Source organism: Amblyomma americanum, chromosome 1 (genome assembly GCF_052857255.1).
Source record: "Amblyomma americanum isolate KBUSLIRL-KWMA chromosome 1, ASM5285725v1, whole genome shotgun sequence".
Classification (NCBI taxonomy): Eukaryota; Metazoa; Arthropoda; class Arachnida; order Ixodida; family Ixodidae; genus Amblyomma; species Amblyomma americanum.
In genome coordinates this window covers 101,135,812-101,151,442 of record NC_135497.1, presented here as the reverse complement: position 1 = coordinate 101,151,442, position 15,631 = coordinate 101,135,812, and the positions used below count along the sequence as shown (strand labels likewise).

The 15,631-nt window shown below is 45.4% G+C and overlaps 2 protein-coding genes across 2 annotated transcripts; both read left to right on the top strand.

Moving 5' to 3' along the window:
• The first annotated feature begins 328 nt into the window (after positions 1-328).
• LOC144113361 (uncharacterized) lies at positions 329-2,387 on the top strand. Its single transcript, XM_077646412.1, has one exon. The coding sequence runs from the start codon at positions 404-406 to the stop codon at positions 2,264-2,266; it is 1,863 nt and encodes a 620-aa protein (XP_077502538.1). The 5' UTR covers positions 329-403; the 3' UTR covers positions 2,267-2,387.
• A 3,514-nt stretch (positions 2,388-5,901) lies between these two features.
• LOC144113360 (uncharacterized) lies at positions 5,902-12,339 on the top strand. The gene is made up of 2 exons (XM_077646411.1): positions 5,902-7,686; positions 7,765-12,339. The coding sequence occupies exons 1-2, from the start codon at positions 7,500-7,502 to the stop codon at positions 8,019-8,021; spliced, it is 444 nt and encodes a 147-aa protein (XP_077502537.1). The 5' UTR covers positions 5,902-7,499; the 3' UTR covers positions 8,022-12,339.
• The last annotated feature ends 3,292 nt before the right edge of the window (positions 12,340-15,631 follow it).

Genomic DNA, 15,631 nt, shown 5'->3' with positions numbered 1-15,631 from the left:
CTAGTGGGACGGCGTTTTGTCCCGCTTTGGCTTTCCCGAACGAAGAATGCAACGCGAGCAAGTTTATTTTTTTCTTTTTTCTGCTTTCCAAATCGTATGTTTTCGGAACGGCCTAGAAAGATACGTTGTCTCCATCACTAGCGGCTTTATCCGCTCTATCCGTCACAGTACGGCCGCACTACCTGACCGTGGCCCCCGCAAACTCGCGTCTGCTTGCATGACTAGCTGGATACTGGATAGGCCGGACAAGGCTTGCTTCTGTGCTGGCTCGGAGGCTTGCGTTCTCCAGCGAGCCGCAGCCATAATCGAAGTCAAATGTCCCGATTTGTTGACGGCGCCTGGTAGTGTCTTTGTCCACTTTGTTTTTGGCTTTTCAACTTATTTCGTCGTGTTGCCGGCGACAATGCCGAAACGTAAGTGCAAATTCACGGAACAGCTGGGAAAAGAGTACCCGTTCATCAAGAAAACTAAGTCAGAGGCGGATGTGCGCTGTGGTGCATGTGGGGTAGACTTTTCAGTCGCTCACGGTGGACGTTCCGATATAGTAAAACACATCAGCTCTGTCAAGCACAAGCAGAGTGTGTCGGCTGCTGCTAGTTCCAGTGCAGTAACCCGGTTCTTCAGACAGGAACGTGCCGGGGAAAAGGAGCTCCAACTTGCTGCATCAGAGGGTATATTCGCCTTCCACACGATCGCTCACAACCATAGCTTCCGATCAATGGACTGCACTTCAAAGCTTGTGCAGAAATTGTTCAGCGAAAAGTTTTCCTGCGCTCGCACAAAGGCAGAAGCGATTGCTTTGAACGTGCTTGCTCCGTCTGCAGAGGAAGAGTTGAAGACTGACCTGCAGGAGGCTAAATTTGTCTCAGTGTTCTGTGATGCTTCCAACCACAAGGATTTGAAGGTGCTCCCGATAATGGTGCGCTACTTCACCGCTGCTGCAGGAGTGCAGACGAAGCTCCTTGAGATTAACACCTTGCCAGGTGAGACTTCAGCAATGGTGAGCCAATATATAATGGACGCACTCGAAGCCAATCAAGTCACATCAAAGCTGGTTGCTTTCAGTGCCGACAACGCAAATTGCAACTTTGGTGGTGCTGCGCGAAACGGGAAGAACAATGTGTTCTCGATATTGCAAGATTCTGTGGATCACAAGATCCTTGGAATTGGCTGCGCTGCGCACATAGTGCACAACACCGTTCAGACTGCTGCCGATTGCCTGCCATTGGATATTGAGGCCGTGATTGTGAAAATATACTCGTATTTTTACATTTACACGGTGAGGGTGGAATCGTTCAAAGAGTTTTGTGATTTTGCATCAGTGGAGTACCAGCGGCTTCTGGGCTATAGCAAGACCAGGTGGTTGGCATTGATGCCAGCTGTTGAGAGGGTCCTAAAGCTCTATCCAGCTTTAAAGGCATATTTTTTGTCGATAGACAAGTGTCCGTCTCTCATCAAGTCGTTTTTCGAAGACCCATGTGGAGAGCTCTGGCTCTATTTTCTGCATAGTCAAGCTGCTATGTTTGAATCTACTGTACTTCAAATTGAAGGAGACACGAAGACAGCTGTGGAAGTCTACAGCGCCTTAAGCCAGCTGCAGACCAAAGTGCAACAAAGATATGAGCAATCATATCTGCCATCAAGTGTGCGCTCAAGGGCAACAGAGCTCGAAGAACAGGGACAAGTTCGAAGAGAACAGGTTGTAAATACTGTGGTGAAGTTTTATGCAACTTGCGCGTCGTACCTCGACCGATGGTGCCAGCAGTTTGATGAGGTCAGAAGCCTTCTATGGGTCTCGCTTGTGTCATCTCCATGCTGGGATGACGTGCAGAAAACTGTAGAACTCATAACTTCAGAGTTCAATCATGTCACTGTTGATGAGAATGCCATGTTTGATGAAATCAATAATGTTTCACATAATGTGACCGCTGAAAAAATTAAGGAATGGAAGACGCAGAAAATATCTGTTGGTGAACGCTGGGTGGAGATTCTCGGGCACTTCGAGAAGAATGATGTGCCTTGTGAGAATTTGAAGACCGTGCTGGAATATTGCATGTGCCTGCCCGGTACAAATGCACCGGTAGAGAGGGTGTTTTCTCTCATGAACAAGATATGGACGGCAGAGAAGACACAGCTTAAAGTGGCGACACTAAAAGCCATGCTTGTGCTGAAAGTAAATGTACGCATGACGTGTGAGCAATACTTTGCGCACCTTTGCAAAAAGGAACATTTGCTAAAGAAAATACATTCTAGCCAGAAGTATTAAAGAAGGAGAAACTTTTCGCATGGGTTGATTTAGAAAAACGAAAATGGCTTTTGCGTGTTTGAAATAAAAATGTACGATTGAATGGTCTCTTCGTGCCTGCCTGCCTACTCCCCCCCCCCCCCCCCCCCCTCGTCCCACTTTGGGTTCCATAGAATATGGTCACATTATTTTTGGTGGGACTCACAGGCTGACGTTGACGGCGTTCGCCCATATCTCAAGGTGGAATTCAGCGCAAAAATCTTTATGCGTGCCCAGATTTGAACGCAATTGGCGACAACGATAGCACAGGCATTTCGTCTACTGCGGCACTGCACGCAGCAGCCGGGAGACCGCTGCTGTTAACTGAGGAGCATTCGCGCCGTTCGTTTACCATTGGTTCAATACGGCGTGCGCTGCAAAGTGTTCGTCGGCGTGCAGTGCGAACGTTTTGTGTTCTGTGCGTGCAGTGTGCGTGTGTGATTTGCGCTCCCGTTTCCATCGGCAGCGAGACCTCGTTGCTCCAGCGGTGCACTGGTGTTGATTATAATACAAATGCCAATTTTGTTTTTCGGAAATCGCGCTTGTGTTATCGGCGGGAGCCATAACATAGCAGCTGCGCTCGCTTTGTTAATATACAGAAACTTTGTTGCATGCCCGTTTGCAGCGTCTGGGAGCTATTTGCCTCTGTGGTGTGCCGGGCTCAAATGTATTCGTTGATATTGAGGTCAAGTCTGTATTTTTGATCGCGTGCTATTTTTAGACCAGTTTCCTGTAGCAGGTATTGCGAGTGCTTTTCTGGATGAGACCATCATCAAGAAGTGCGAAAACGGCGAAACACGTAACTGAATTTGGAGGCATTTTCTCACACGTGTTTATTGTGCCCATGTTTTGTGGTAGTGTTATTTCTTGTGAAAAGCACTTAGTGAAATGAGGATCCACATGTGCATTGAATTTCAATGATGCCTGTGGTTATGTTGAAGGAAAATAATTCCATGAGTTCATTACCTACAATAAACTAACTTTCATTTCCTGTATTGTTGATCACAAGTAAAGTGTGCTACTATGCAGTAACATTACAAGCTAGTATTTCATCAAGTAGCGAAAATTGGTGCGTACAGCTGCAGCTCTGCACGTTAACCAAGAAATACAGCACTGAAATAATGCACAGCACTGTGAAACATACTGCAGCCACTGGGTACTTCTAAACTTGTAGAAGCAGTCTGAAAAGCTGCAGTCATATATACTATGCACCAAACTAGATCTGTGGATGTGAAACATGCTGTGTTGCAGTGCTACAATGGGTGGATTTATGGGTAATTCTTAAAGACGTCCAGTCCTATTTGAAACATGTATTTCTTGGACTGTTTTCATTAGGAAAAAGGAGTTCACCATGGTTTTCCTAAGTAAAATTTCTGGCTTTGGGAGGGTGGCGGCACCCCCACCGCCATATATCCTCCCCCGCCGTGCTACTATAGGCACTTTGGCCCTCTCTGGTTCTGTCACCTCTATGAGTGGCTCTTGGAGTTGTGAATCAAAAGTCATTGTTGCCACAGCTACCTTTATGAACATTTGCCCATCCTCACTGCTGTATAAGAAAGCACTCCTGGCATGGCCAGCTGCACAAAAACATGTTATGAAGATAAATACAGTATTCAAGATCAAAAACAAAATACTGCAGGATTTTTCTCGTCCTCACTACTGTAGCAGAAGGCCCTGTTGACACAGCTGCCCAAATATACGCAATGGAGACAGGTTGCAACATTCAAAAACAAGAGCAGCATTAAAAGGCAGGCTGAACAATAAGATGGGGTGTGACCATGCACAGCAGCATTGTTCACGACTCAGCCATAAGCAGACACGTGCACACTCATTCAGCATAAAACTAAGAGGGTTATGCTATCTATTACAGAGCCAGATTAAAATGTGGCCAGTATGTGGGCAACTGTTGTGCGAGCACAGCATGCAAACAACCCGACATCAAAAACCTTGCTCAGGGATGTCGTGCACGAAGCTCTAAATTCATTCTAGCAAAGAAAGATTTTTTTTTACAACCTCATGAGCATATTCGACAGCTGTCCGTTCAAAAATCATTATGCTCTCAAATACAAAGTGTTGAAGTAAGCCATTTAAATATAAGCCTCGTGCCAGCAAGCTGGACACAGAAAGCTTCTAGGGCGAGCCAGGTACTGAAAATTTTCAGGGAGCTTTAGTTTAAAGGCAGTACTTTACACTGCCATTACCTGGCATTGATCGAAGACGAGATCCACTCCCTCCATGGTATCATTTTCCTACAATCTTTGATTTCACTCTTACACAGTTCCGTAAAAAACAAACTCCGCAGCAACATATAACACAAGGATTTCTTGCACTTGAGGAAAAAAACAGTACATTCACACCTTTTTATATAGATGGCTCAAAAACAAACATTTACTTTGGAAGCGCAGTGATAAAAGGGAATTGGAATGAAATAGGCTTCCTCAGTGCGCATCAATTTTCACTGCCGAATATTGCGCCATATGTGTAGCCATAGAACATAGTATACGAGAACCTCATGAACAGTATTATTTACGTAGACTCCTTAAGTTTACTTACTGCTCTCCACTCCTATCATTAGTGACATCAGACACAACATTGTAACAGCCACAGCTCTAGGACAAAACATAAAACTGTGCTGGGTCCTAAGTCATAAAGGAATAAAAGGCAACAAGAGAGCAGATTTGTGCGCTGCTCATTCTCATAGCAAGGAAATAAAAGTAAATATGTCCTTTAAGGATTGCATTAAATTATTACAAAGGAAATTAAGGAAAAAATGGCAGACAGCTTGGAACAATGAAGTAAACAACAAGCTGCACTTGGTAAAGCCAGTTCTAGGTGAGTGGAAGTCATGTTTGCACCAGGAGCATTTCATTAAAGTTGTTTTATGTCGTCTCCGTATAGGGCGCATGCATATCACACACAGTTTACTATTGACAAGTGAAGACAAACACATTTGTGAAAAATGTGGAGATGACCTAACAGTTAATCATATTTCATACTCATGCACAAAACTTGCGCATGCATATCACACACAGTTTACTATTGACAAGTGAAGACAAACCCATTTGTGAAAAATGTGGAGATGACCTAACAGTTAATCATATTTCATACTCATGCACAAAACTTGAAAAACTTAGGAAAAAATATTTTACTTGGTTTTGTAATAAACACATTCCTTCACACCCAATGTCTCTTTTGAGTGAAGATGCAATTGTTGACACGACATCTGTTTCTAGCTTCTTAAGTGAACCAGGTTTTCTCAGCAAACTCTGAATTTTTAACCACTGATTCGCTTCATTTTTTTTATACACCTCAGCCACCTCATTTCTGAGAAGGCTGCGGTTTTGTTTTACTGGTTGGGAGGCTCAACATCCTTTTGGTGGAAAACAGTGCAACGACGCGGACAGAGTGGAAGAAAATACAGGACAAGCGCTGACTCACAACTGAAATTTATTTAAGGAAAGCAGTACATTTTATAGAAAAAGTGGCCAACTTATCAGCTAGTACATCGACAAACCCAAGTTTCTGTCCGCGTCGTTGCGCTGTTTGCCACCAATATGTACCACCAACTCGCCCGTTTGGCTATTGTGCTCAACATCCTTGCCCAGCCAAGGATGCCTGCTAAGGCTACCCACGACCTTCTTCAAAGCTCTTAATATTAGCCATTTATAAAATTTCTTCCTTCATCATTAGATAATACAAAACAATGTTTTACGCCCTCTACACCACCGATAAATAATATTTCTAAAAAGTCTGCAGAAAGCAGTTTTCCTTACTTTGAGTTTGGCGCATAATGCCTGAGTTGCCTATGTACCATAAACCACAACACCGTTCTTTCCATTGCATTAAGGTGGAGTAATTGGTTCAGAAGCGTTATGAAATACACAGTGCGATCCAAGAGACACTGCATCAAAAAGGAATGAAAGATGATACACGGCACAAAGTAACAAGTTCTATTTCTGTGGCATCATGGGTAACAGTATATATCAGAAAAAAAGAGAACACAAACGAGCATGCTCTTCAAAGTGTATTCTAGATTTGGTTTTCTTCTGCTGTATTTTGGCAGCAGCTACATATTTACACACAATTTCAATGAACTAAAATTTTGTGCCCTTCACCCCATGTAGTGAAATTAACCTTCTATCCCTGCGATTAACACGAGACTAGGATGAACCGGATATAAGTATACCAGAATATATCGCCAAGTGCAGCCTGCAAGCAACCCAGGCACACATGCTTCCACCGTCGCAAAACAACGCAGCCAAAAGCAGCAAAAGATACTGCATGCCATGGTGGGCCACCGTAGTAAGCGAAAGCTTCCCGCGCTTATCGCTGTTGCGATAAGTGCCTTCACCCAATGCTACTTGATTATGACCATGCAAGGCCGGACTGTTTCGTTCAAACGAGAGAGCGGGGATGGCGCGGATACGACGCGGCAAAGCAATAACCGGAAGGAGCCGAGTGTCTCGCACGAACACTTCCGACATCTCCTGTACGTGAACAACGGCCAGAAACCAAGCGCCACTCGCACTGGAGTCTCTTTAGGCTGGCCCTTTCGCGTGGTTTGAAACGCGCGCGCGGAGAAACGTAAACAAGAGCGTGCTCGGACAATACAGCGCAGAGTTCGTTTCCGGCTTTAAAAAAATGTCACATGACGGACTCTCCTCTAATTTTTCTTTCCTCCATGGTATGGTGTCTAGAAGGATGTTTATCCTCCTAAGGTTTTAATGCTGCGTGTGGTGTGGTTCAGCGGTTCACCGGTTTCGTGGTCGATCTATGTTAGTGCCCCTGTTCTCTGCCTCTGTTGAGATGCTGTCCATATATCGTTCAATGTGACCAAAGTGCTGCGCTTCTGCATTGTTATTGTCATCCGCAGTGCATTTTTACCGTGTGTTTCAATATGCCACCGGTGTCACGGGGTGGCATTGCCAGTAGTAGATTTACTTTTGTGGACGCGATACTGAGCTTAAAATCGGATGTGGTACAAAGACTAGAGATGAGCTAAAGAACGGTGGGCAGATTGTCGTTAGGGGCCCATTGAAAGAAACTAGCGAAGCTGTACAGGGGATGTGGGCCCGTCGTCATTTGAGGCAAGGGACGCACAGAGCAAATATTGTTAATGGAACGACTGTGAAAAATGAAGAAGAGGCAGGGATCCAAATTCTTCAGGTATTTATACAGTAAAAGCAGGAACACGTGATGAAGGAAAAGGACTAGAATGCGTACGACAGGCTACCCAGGCTACCCTGCACATTCAGCTTCAGTGGCTACAACGCCCTGTGCCTTGCAAGCGCTGTGCGGCGCATCAACCTGGTGCGCGCAGACTTCTGTGTATAGTTTACGTGGGAGGCAACGACCTCTCAAGGCCCAACACAAGTCCGCAGGAGATTTGCGACAACATCAAGGTATGTACGCCGTGGTACAACGCATCGAACTTCTGCTGATTTCAGTAATGAGTTCTGAATTATCATTTCGCATCCTAGGCCCTCGTCCTGCAGCTGCTACGCGACGTGGCCCCTGTGGTTCTTGTGGTGAAGGGGTCGTGCCATGCTGGTTCATCACGGCGGACGCCAAGGTGAGCCGTCGCTGGTTGAACCGCCGTCACCAGCTACTCAACCGCAAGCTGACAGCTACGGTTAAGCGGATGCCGTCTGTGTTCATTCTGAACCCGGACGTGAGTACCGACATGCTTGTCTTGTCGTACACCTTTGGAGTGAACAGAACACAAAAAGGCAAGTAGAAGACCAGGTGAACATGGTGCTGGCTTGCAACAACATTTATTTGGCGTACAGGCAATCTCCGTTTGTTCGTGGTGAAACAAACAGTCTAGGAAAAGTTGTTTAACGCATGTGGCTGTAACTTCCGGCCTCTTCTGGTGAAAGAGAAACTGAGCATATGCATTGACATAGTCTTCACCCCCTGCTGCTGTCATCTCAGCTTCCATATTTTACTCTATCAATTGCACTTTATATTTTTTTAGAGCAAAACATTTGCGAATTGAGGCATGCACCCACAGGTACTACAAAGCAGTCATCTTCCATCATAAGCAGTTTCCACCTTGTTGGCGTACTTTCTCAACTACTTGCAAGCATACTAACTGCTTGCTGCATGAGAAATGATTGCATGCAGTATACCACACGTTGTGTGCTCACTTCACGAATTCTTACAACTCATGGTAACACATGGTGTCACGACTACTTTCACTATCCAGTTGCGCACATTGCAAAGTCATGAAAAGAAAATTGATTATGTATTGTTTAGATTTCTCTGAAGAGGTCTTGCCGTGACGAAATGGACGAAAGTTTTCAGAAGCTATGTATGCGGGTGACATATGCCAGTTGCCCAACTTATATTCTCATTTGCTTGAAGAAAATGTGCTGCAGCCATCACGTGTTGTAAACGCAGTTTGTTCACAGCTTTAAAAAAAAAAGCAGAGCACACTGTTCTGTCATTCTTTACCTTCACACTCTGCCACACAATCTCAAGAAGTTGGCCGATGTTAAGGTTGGTTTTTCAGCACCTAAAATGCTGTGTAACATACGTAAAATCATGATATCTGTTAACTGAGTGAGTGTTCAGAGGAGTGCAGGGTCTTGTCTCTCACTCACGGCAAGTAGTACGTTCGATAGAGTGGCTTGTATCATAAAACTCTCAGTAGGCCTGCCTGCAAGGTTAAAACTGCAGGGCCATGAAGGATGCATGGCAGCACATTGCAGTACCAGTTTTATAAATTTGTGGTGCAGCTACGTCTTCGTTGCTTCGGAATAACGGCACCCCACAACCATTTAGTGCTCCACGTTGCCACTAGTCTAATACTTTTCATGGAGCCAAAGCACTTGCATAACTTTGCAGTGCCCCTTCACCAATGTCGTCACCTGCAGTACCTGGTTCCATATTTGCCACAAATACAAGCGACCATGTATCATACAGCTTACCTCTGTTCACAAACTGTCACAAGCAAACTTCAGCTCTGAATCGAAGACATTTAATGTATGCTGCAGTTTTCTTTGTGGTTCGCATTGCCGACAGTAAACTTCGAGGAACAGCCTACAACCGGTATCAGACGAGGTAGCAGGCACCTGGCTTGGGACTTACGGAGCTGTGCAATCGTGAATGCATCCATCAACAACCAACACAATGGCAATACCAGCTGATTACAAGGTACAACCCAATTGTCTGCTGGTCTGCAGTTATGCTTACGCCAAGCTGCAAATTATTGACAGATGTCCAGCACACCTGTTGGACACTACGAGTATAGCCACACAGTGGTGATCATCAGTCATCACCTTTCTTGCAGTCTGCACAGACCGTAACCTGGCTCCACATTATGTACAGACTCGGCCATACCAGGCCTTGTGCCTGAGTGAACTGTTGCAGTCACAGCCATGTGAGTGCCCTTGCTAGCTCCCTTGTTCAGGCTGATCAAGCGTGAAGCTGTTTGTTCAACTGAGTGAAATAGCAGACATAAACTGCAGCCTCCGCTGCAGCTCTCTAGCCTGCCACATCATCTTTGCAAGTGGGGTCTGCCTCCTGCAGCAAAATAAGCCTGGTACTGCACCCTTTTGCAATGCTGTGGTGCACACGTCTTTCATCCAGGCCTGTTATTGACTGACACTGTTTGAATCAAGTGCCATGGAGAGCACTGGTTAGTATCTAGATGCCTAATGAAAAAGCATCAATGCCTCCGGCAGCCAGGTGCAACAGCACCACTTCCTCTTTGGCTCCTTGCACTGCATAGCAGCCTTTCAGAAGATTTTCATGGCTCGCAGCTGTTTTGTGCAATTTTCTCTTTCAACGTTTCAAGCTACAGAACAGTCAGTACTAAACCTGCCTCCATGAACATGTCTAAACTTATCTTGGTACCCCGGTTGTCTTGAGATTCTTAGGAATCTATATTTACAAAACCAGCACCACGTTTCATTTGGCGCGCCCAGCATACAAGAATTTCTCAAGGTTAAAATGAATCAGGTTCACAAGCATTGTCCCCGTGTCCATTCTGCTGTGGCGCCTTGCATGTCACTGCCTGGGTAGGAAAGGAGGCTGGTCTTGCACTTCTGTTTTTCAGAACGGGAAGGAGGGGTCACTTAAATCATTGTGACATGTTGCGATGTGACGTGTACTGAGTGAACATAGTGAATGACTGCACGTTCACAACTGTTGTGTCTGTATTGCATATGGAATGTCAATATGGGTAGCATTGGTTGAATGATCCTACCTGTTCTGTGTACGTGGCAATGTCTGTTCATCGAGAAATATGACACTAAGTGTTTACATGTTGAGTGTATTTCTGCCACCATAGTTTCTGAGCTGCTCTGACTTCTTGGAAAGTGGTATCGAAAACTGGGGCTCACGAAAGATTTTCTCACATCCAACCATACTTAACGTATTGGTCAGCCCTGTAACATTCCCACTTGTCCTTCTCATGCGTTTTTGAGTGCAATCTGCATTGGAATGTTATGCAGCCATTTGCTGTGCATTAGAGTTTACTCTGACCATGTAGCTCAAAGAGGTGTTCCTATGAGCCTTGCACCCTGTCACACAAAAGTGTGCTTACGGTGTGGAATGGTAAGCGCTCTGTGTGTGTGGAAGTGTATAAAGCAGAGACAAGGCTTCGAAGGGGAAACTCAAGACGCACTTTCTACATGAGTGAACAACAAACAAAACAGCGCACTACACATTGTTTTTCAATGATGTACGGGAGAACAATACTGTTAAAAACAACGAACGAGGATTTATTTGCAACTACACAAAGAGAAAAGAAACACTGGCCAAAGAGCGTCGAAACGAGAGCCTCGCTTCTCCGGGGTCGCTGAGTGTCTGGCTTTGCTGACCTTGGCACGTGATCGTCTCCTCCGCGCAACCGGCCCTCACACATGACACCGCTCCCTCTGAGGGACTAATGGGCGCTTCCCAACTGTTCGGGGAAGCAGCCGAGGCGTCCTTCCCTCAGACACAGTGGGCTGCTCGCAATGTTGTGCCGTGAAGACACCTTGGGGGGCGCCACTCTCTCAGAATATTTAACGCACGTACACCAAGGTAATGCTACAGAAAATACCGCAGTCCTATCACACTAATGGTCCTCATGCGTAAACCACAAAGTCGCACTCATACAGTCTTGCTACCAAACGCAGGTGGTTCGTACGCTATCTCGGACGCAGAGTACGGATAAAAACCCAGGTGGTACCTTGTTTCAAGAGACGCCGCTCTTCCACGAGAAGAATGTTGAGGAGTATCAGGTGAAGGGAGACGGTGCTGCCACGTCGCCTTAGCTGGTTGTCGGCATTGGAGCATCTTCGTAGTGGTGGCGAGGTCTGGGAGGTAGCAACAGCCGCTGGCGGAGTCGTCGATCCGGAGGCATTGACACAGGGCCCACGTTCCGAAGACAGGGTCAGCGTCATGATCCACAGGACCGGGGCATCAGCCGGTGGGGACTACGCCTGGTCAGTAGGCTTCGCGATCGAACACCTCCTGCAGCACCTGATGGGCGTGCGCCAACGTCCGCTCCTAGAACGTTTCTCCTGTCCACGTCGCCATCCCTCCTTTTATACACCCACTTCATTTTCTTCTACTTCCGCCTTGTTTTCAGTTTCGTCGTCGTCTTGTTCATCTCTTCCAAGAGTACCACTGCACTCTCTTTTCTTCCTTCTTCTCTTTCTCTCAAGTGCCATGTGCCAATTAACGTGCCTTTCTTTAGTTCCAGTGTTTTACTCATCCCTCTTTTTCGCTCATGACACACCCTTACATCTGTGGATTTCAATACTTTATTAGCAATTCAAACAGTCCAGTAATGTTTTTTGCTGGTGAATTTTGTTGGGCTACCTTTTATCCTTTTTAAGCTAACTTGTGACTAGTTAGCATGAAGCACAACAGATGCGAGCATGGTGTAGTCTCCTTGCCATTCTCATAATTTAATATATTTGCATATTAGTAGAGACTCATTTCAGCTGTGAAACGAATTCCCTTTTAAGTGCCTGACATTTCCAGTGTCCTTGCAGTCATGCTCCAATTATCGTTGTAATGATGCTATGGCAATGACTGTGCTTGTCTTCACCTGCCCACATTGTGAAATGTTCTCAATGTAGTCATTTCCAAATCACTTGGTGCCTGTTGATGCAAGCGCAGAACGGTCTTGGGCACTGCCCATGCTTTCTACTTGTACTGTTTGCAGGACTCCTAGGGCCGTATTACGGAACTGTCAAATAGCAAAGTTGTCATAAACTTCTAAAAAACTGGTCAGTTAGCCATATTGCTTTTTTGCGTCATGGGTGGCTGCAGGTTACGTCATGGATGTGGCAGAAGTCATGGCATTGCACACCTAATTATGCAGGTGCAAATTGACAGTTTTTTGTGATCATCTCGAGGCGGTCAATTTGACCGCTGCGTTTGTGACAGAAAATGGTGGTGGTATATGCGGCGATACGACTGAGGCGGCTGCCCCGGCGCGAGCAGTGGTGAAGGAGGGTGCATGAAGACGCGTCTGACTTGCCAGACGAGCTGTTCCGACACCTTTTTCGATTGTAAAAGCAGACAGTGGAGTAGCTGTACGACGAAGTCGCCGATGAACTGGGAGGTGCGCGTGCGAGCGCGCTGTCGGTGCGACGGCAGGTGATATCTGCACTGCGGTTATTTGCCACGGGCGGCTTTCAAGCTGCCGTTGGTAACGAGGCGCATGTCGGCATCGCACAACCGATGGTAAGCAAATGCGTGCGGCAGGTGTTGGAGGCAATCTTCTAATTTTGTGCGCAGAAGGGGTGGGTTCCCGCGGTCACCTCTGTGCAACAGCTACATATAAGCAAAACGCGCTTATGCTGGCAAAGCACTTTATTTTTCCCAGCAGATCGCACTTCGTGGTCGTCTTCTATTTTCTAAGGAAAGAAACAGGCAACCACACATCACATACTGCAACACTTCGCCCTTTGTCATTTTGTCATCGATTGTAAGCGCCGAACAAGACAGAAGAAGTTGTATTCATCGTTTTCTTACCAAGTGCTTTTTGCAAGTTTGCTTGAAGGCATGTAGCCTTCATTGCTTTCGTTCAAAATTTTCTGCTCACTTAGGTCAACCGCACAGTAGCTTGATTTCAGACGTCATGTAAAAAACAATAACATGGAGTGGAATCGGCTGCTTTCATGCCATGGAGGAAGGACTCCATGTTTCGTGCAACTCTTCTAGCCCACCACTACTATCTGGAGGCACCCTTGTACAAGTTAACTTCTAGTTATGTTCAGTGCAGCTTTATGCACTGAACAAATTTCAAAATTATTTTTTTATGCAATTGCTTGCAGCTCTCATTGTAAAGGCTTTCACACTTCTCCATGTTGAGCAAAACTGTTTGTGACCATTTGGCAGCATACATTGATGTGTGCGGTGATGTGTTTATATTTTTTTCTGTACTGACACATGTTAGGAGTGTGTAGCTGTGCCCCCAGTTCTTGGTTGCATGTGTGCTTTTGTAAAAGTTTTAAATTTTTAATTCAGAAACCGTATGTTGCATTCATTCCTGCCACATTGCATTCCATTTGTACAATTCGTCACAGCACCTGCCGGTGCAATAAATGAAATCTAATGGTGCGCAACACAAAAGTGGTGCAAATGAAAATAGTTGTTTCATAAACAATTTTTAATGTGCTGAGCCATGTAATGTCTTCAGGACTACATTTTTCACTCATCACTCCCCAGGGTGGCTCTGTGTAGGCATTCATGAGGTGCCTCTTTTTTCCCACTGAGCACAATTACCATCCTTTGAATTTGCCTCATAAGGAAAGGCGCCTCGATTTATCAGGCTAAAGGTTTTGAAGTGCCTGCTGTTCTCTGCGCCAGTGGTTTCATTTTAGTGCAGTGTGGCGCTAGTTGCAGGAAAATGAAACAGCCTGCTAAAAGTTGTGTAAATGCGCACTTTATTGCGCGTCGTGAAATGTGGCAGTGAATGTCAGGTTAATATACAGGAATGGGAATGTAGATGTTTTCAAAAACAACTGGAGAAGAGAACGGTTGTCCTAGGGATAGACTTGCAGCTATGCATGCATCTTCCACGGCCAGGTAGGAAGGAAGAGAAAGCAGGAATCGGAAAGGTAATGAGAAGAGGGAAGAATTTCAAGGCAAGGTGCTATGCAATATTATATGCCTGAGGAGATCAAAGCCAGTTATTTAGAAGGAGGGCAATCAGGACTGCTTGCTTAAATCAGTACCTGCACAATACAATGAAATCCCTTCACTGCGTAACATAGCTGTAGTGCCGAGAAGCTGCCAATATTGATGACGGCATCACAGAGTATAATGAAGGCCCTTGATTTGTTTTTATGCACATATATCACTCATGCAAAGTGAAGTAAACTGTCCATTTGCATAAAAGTGTGAGCACGACACAGGTATGCTGCGCGTATGGCTGGAGCAATTTTAAACGTTACATTTGTTGCCCAGATTTTAAACTACGGGCCTAGATTTCATTCAGCATACATTACACCACCTCGAAGGACTACGCTTGGCGATGTGGCAGCAAGCAATGAACCATTTACTACGAAAACAAAGTTCTAAAGGAGCGCGGACATTAAGCCATCAGTTGCGTGTTTTCTTATTTGTAACGTTGCTTTGCACACAAGTAGATATGGATTACCATTTTCGTCCATGCGGACTAAATATTTTGTAATTGTAATTGGTTTTGTAAGCCTACGTAACGTGTACGTAATTGCACTAGTCCACTTTGCTATTCGGATGCTAGACTGCGAAGCCAGAATAAGAAGAAATTCATTGGAAATATTTACTAGACGTAATCATATTCTACACGGCAGTTTATATTCACTTATGTCTGATGCTTGCACAGAACGTACAGCCAAAATGTGTCTGTACTGCTTTGATTGCGCACCTTACGCCGGTCTTTGGTAATGTACCCATGGTTTTGTCGAGCATTTTTTTGCTCTGTCAACACTGCCATTTAGCCCCAGAGCACTTCCTTTTGAATAATATGGAAAGGCGCATTTTGCGAGCAAGGGAAAAAGAGAAGCTTCGAAAGATGGCGTCTCACCGGCACCGTATCAAACACTGCGCGTTTCGCTTGCCGCACTGCTTTATCAACACGACCGCGACATGAATCATCTGCGTCAGTACATTTTTAAACAGCACCCATCATCTGCACTGGCCCAAACATGGCGCAAATGTTTTCAAACGCCGCGCCAATTATACCAAAAGCACAGTTGGGCTAGTGTCATCATCAGCAGCCAAAATTTGTTTGCAAACCACTGTGTTGGATACTTACAAACGTGAAAACCATTTATATAGTTGTGAAATCTTGGCCACTTGAGGTGTGTACGTTATTCAGTGGTAGCAAAGCTAAAATGCGAGCATTTAGAAGTG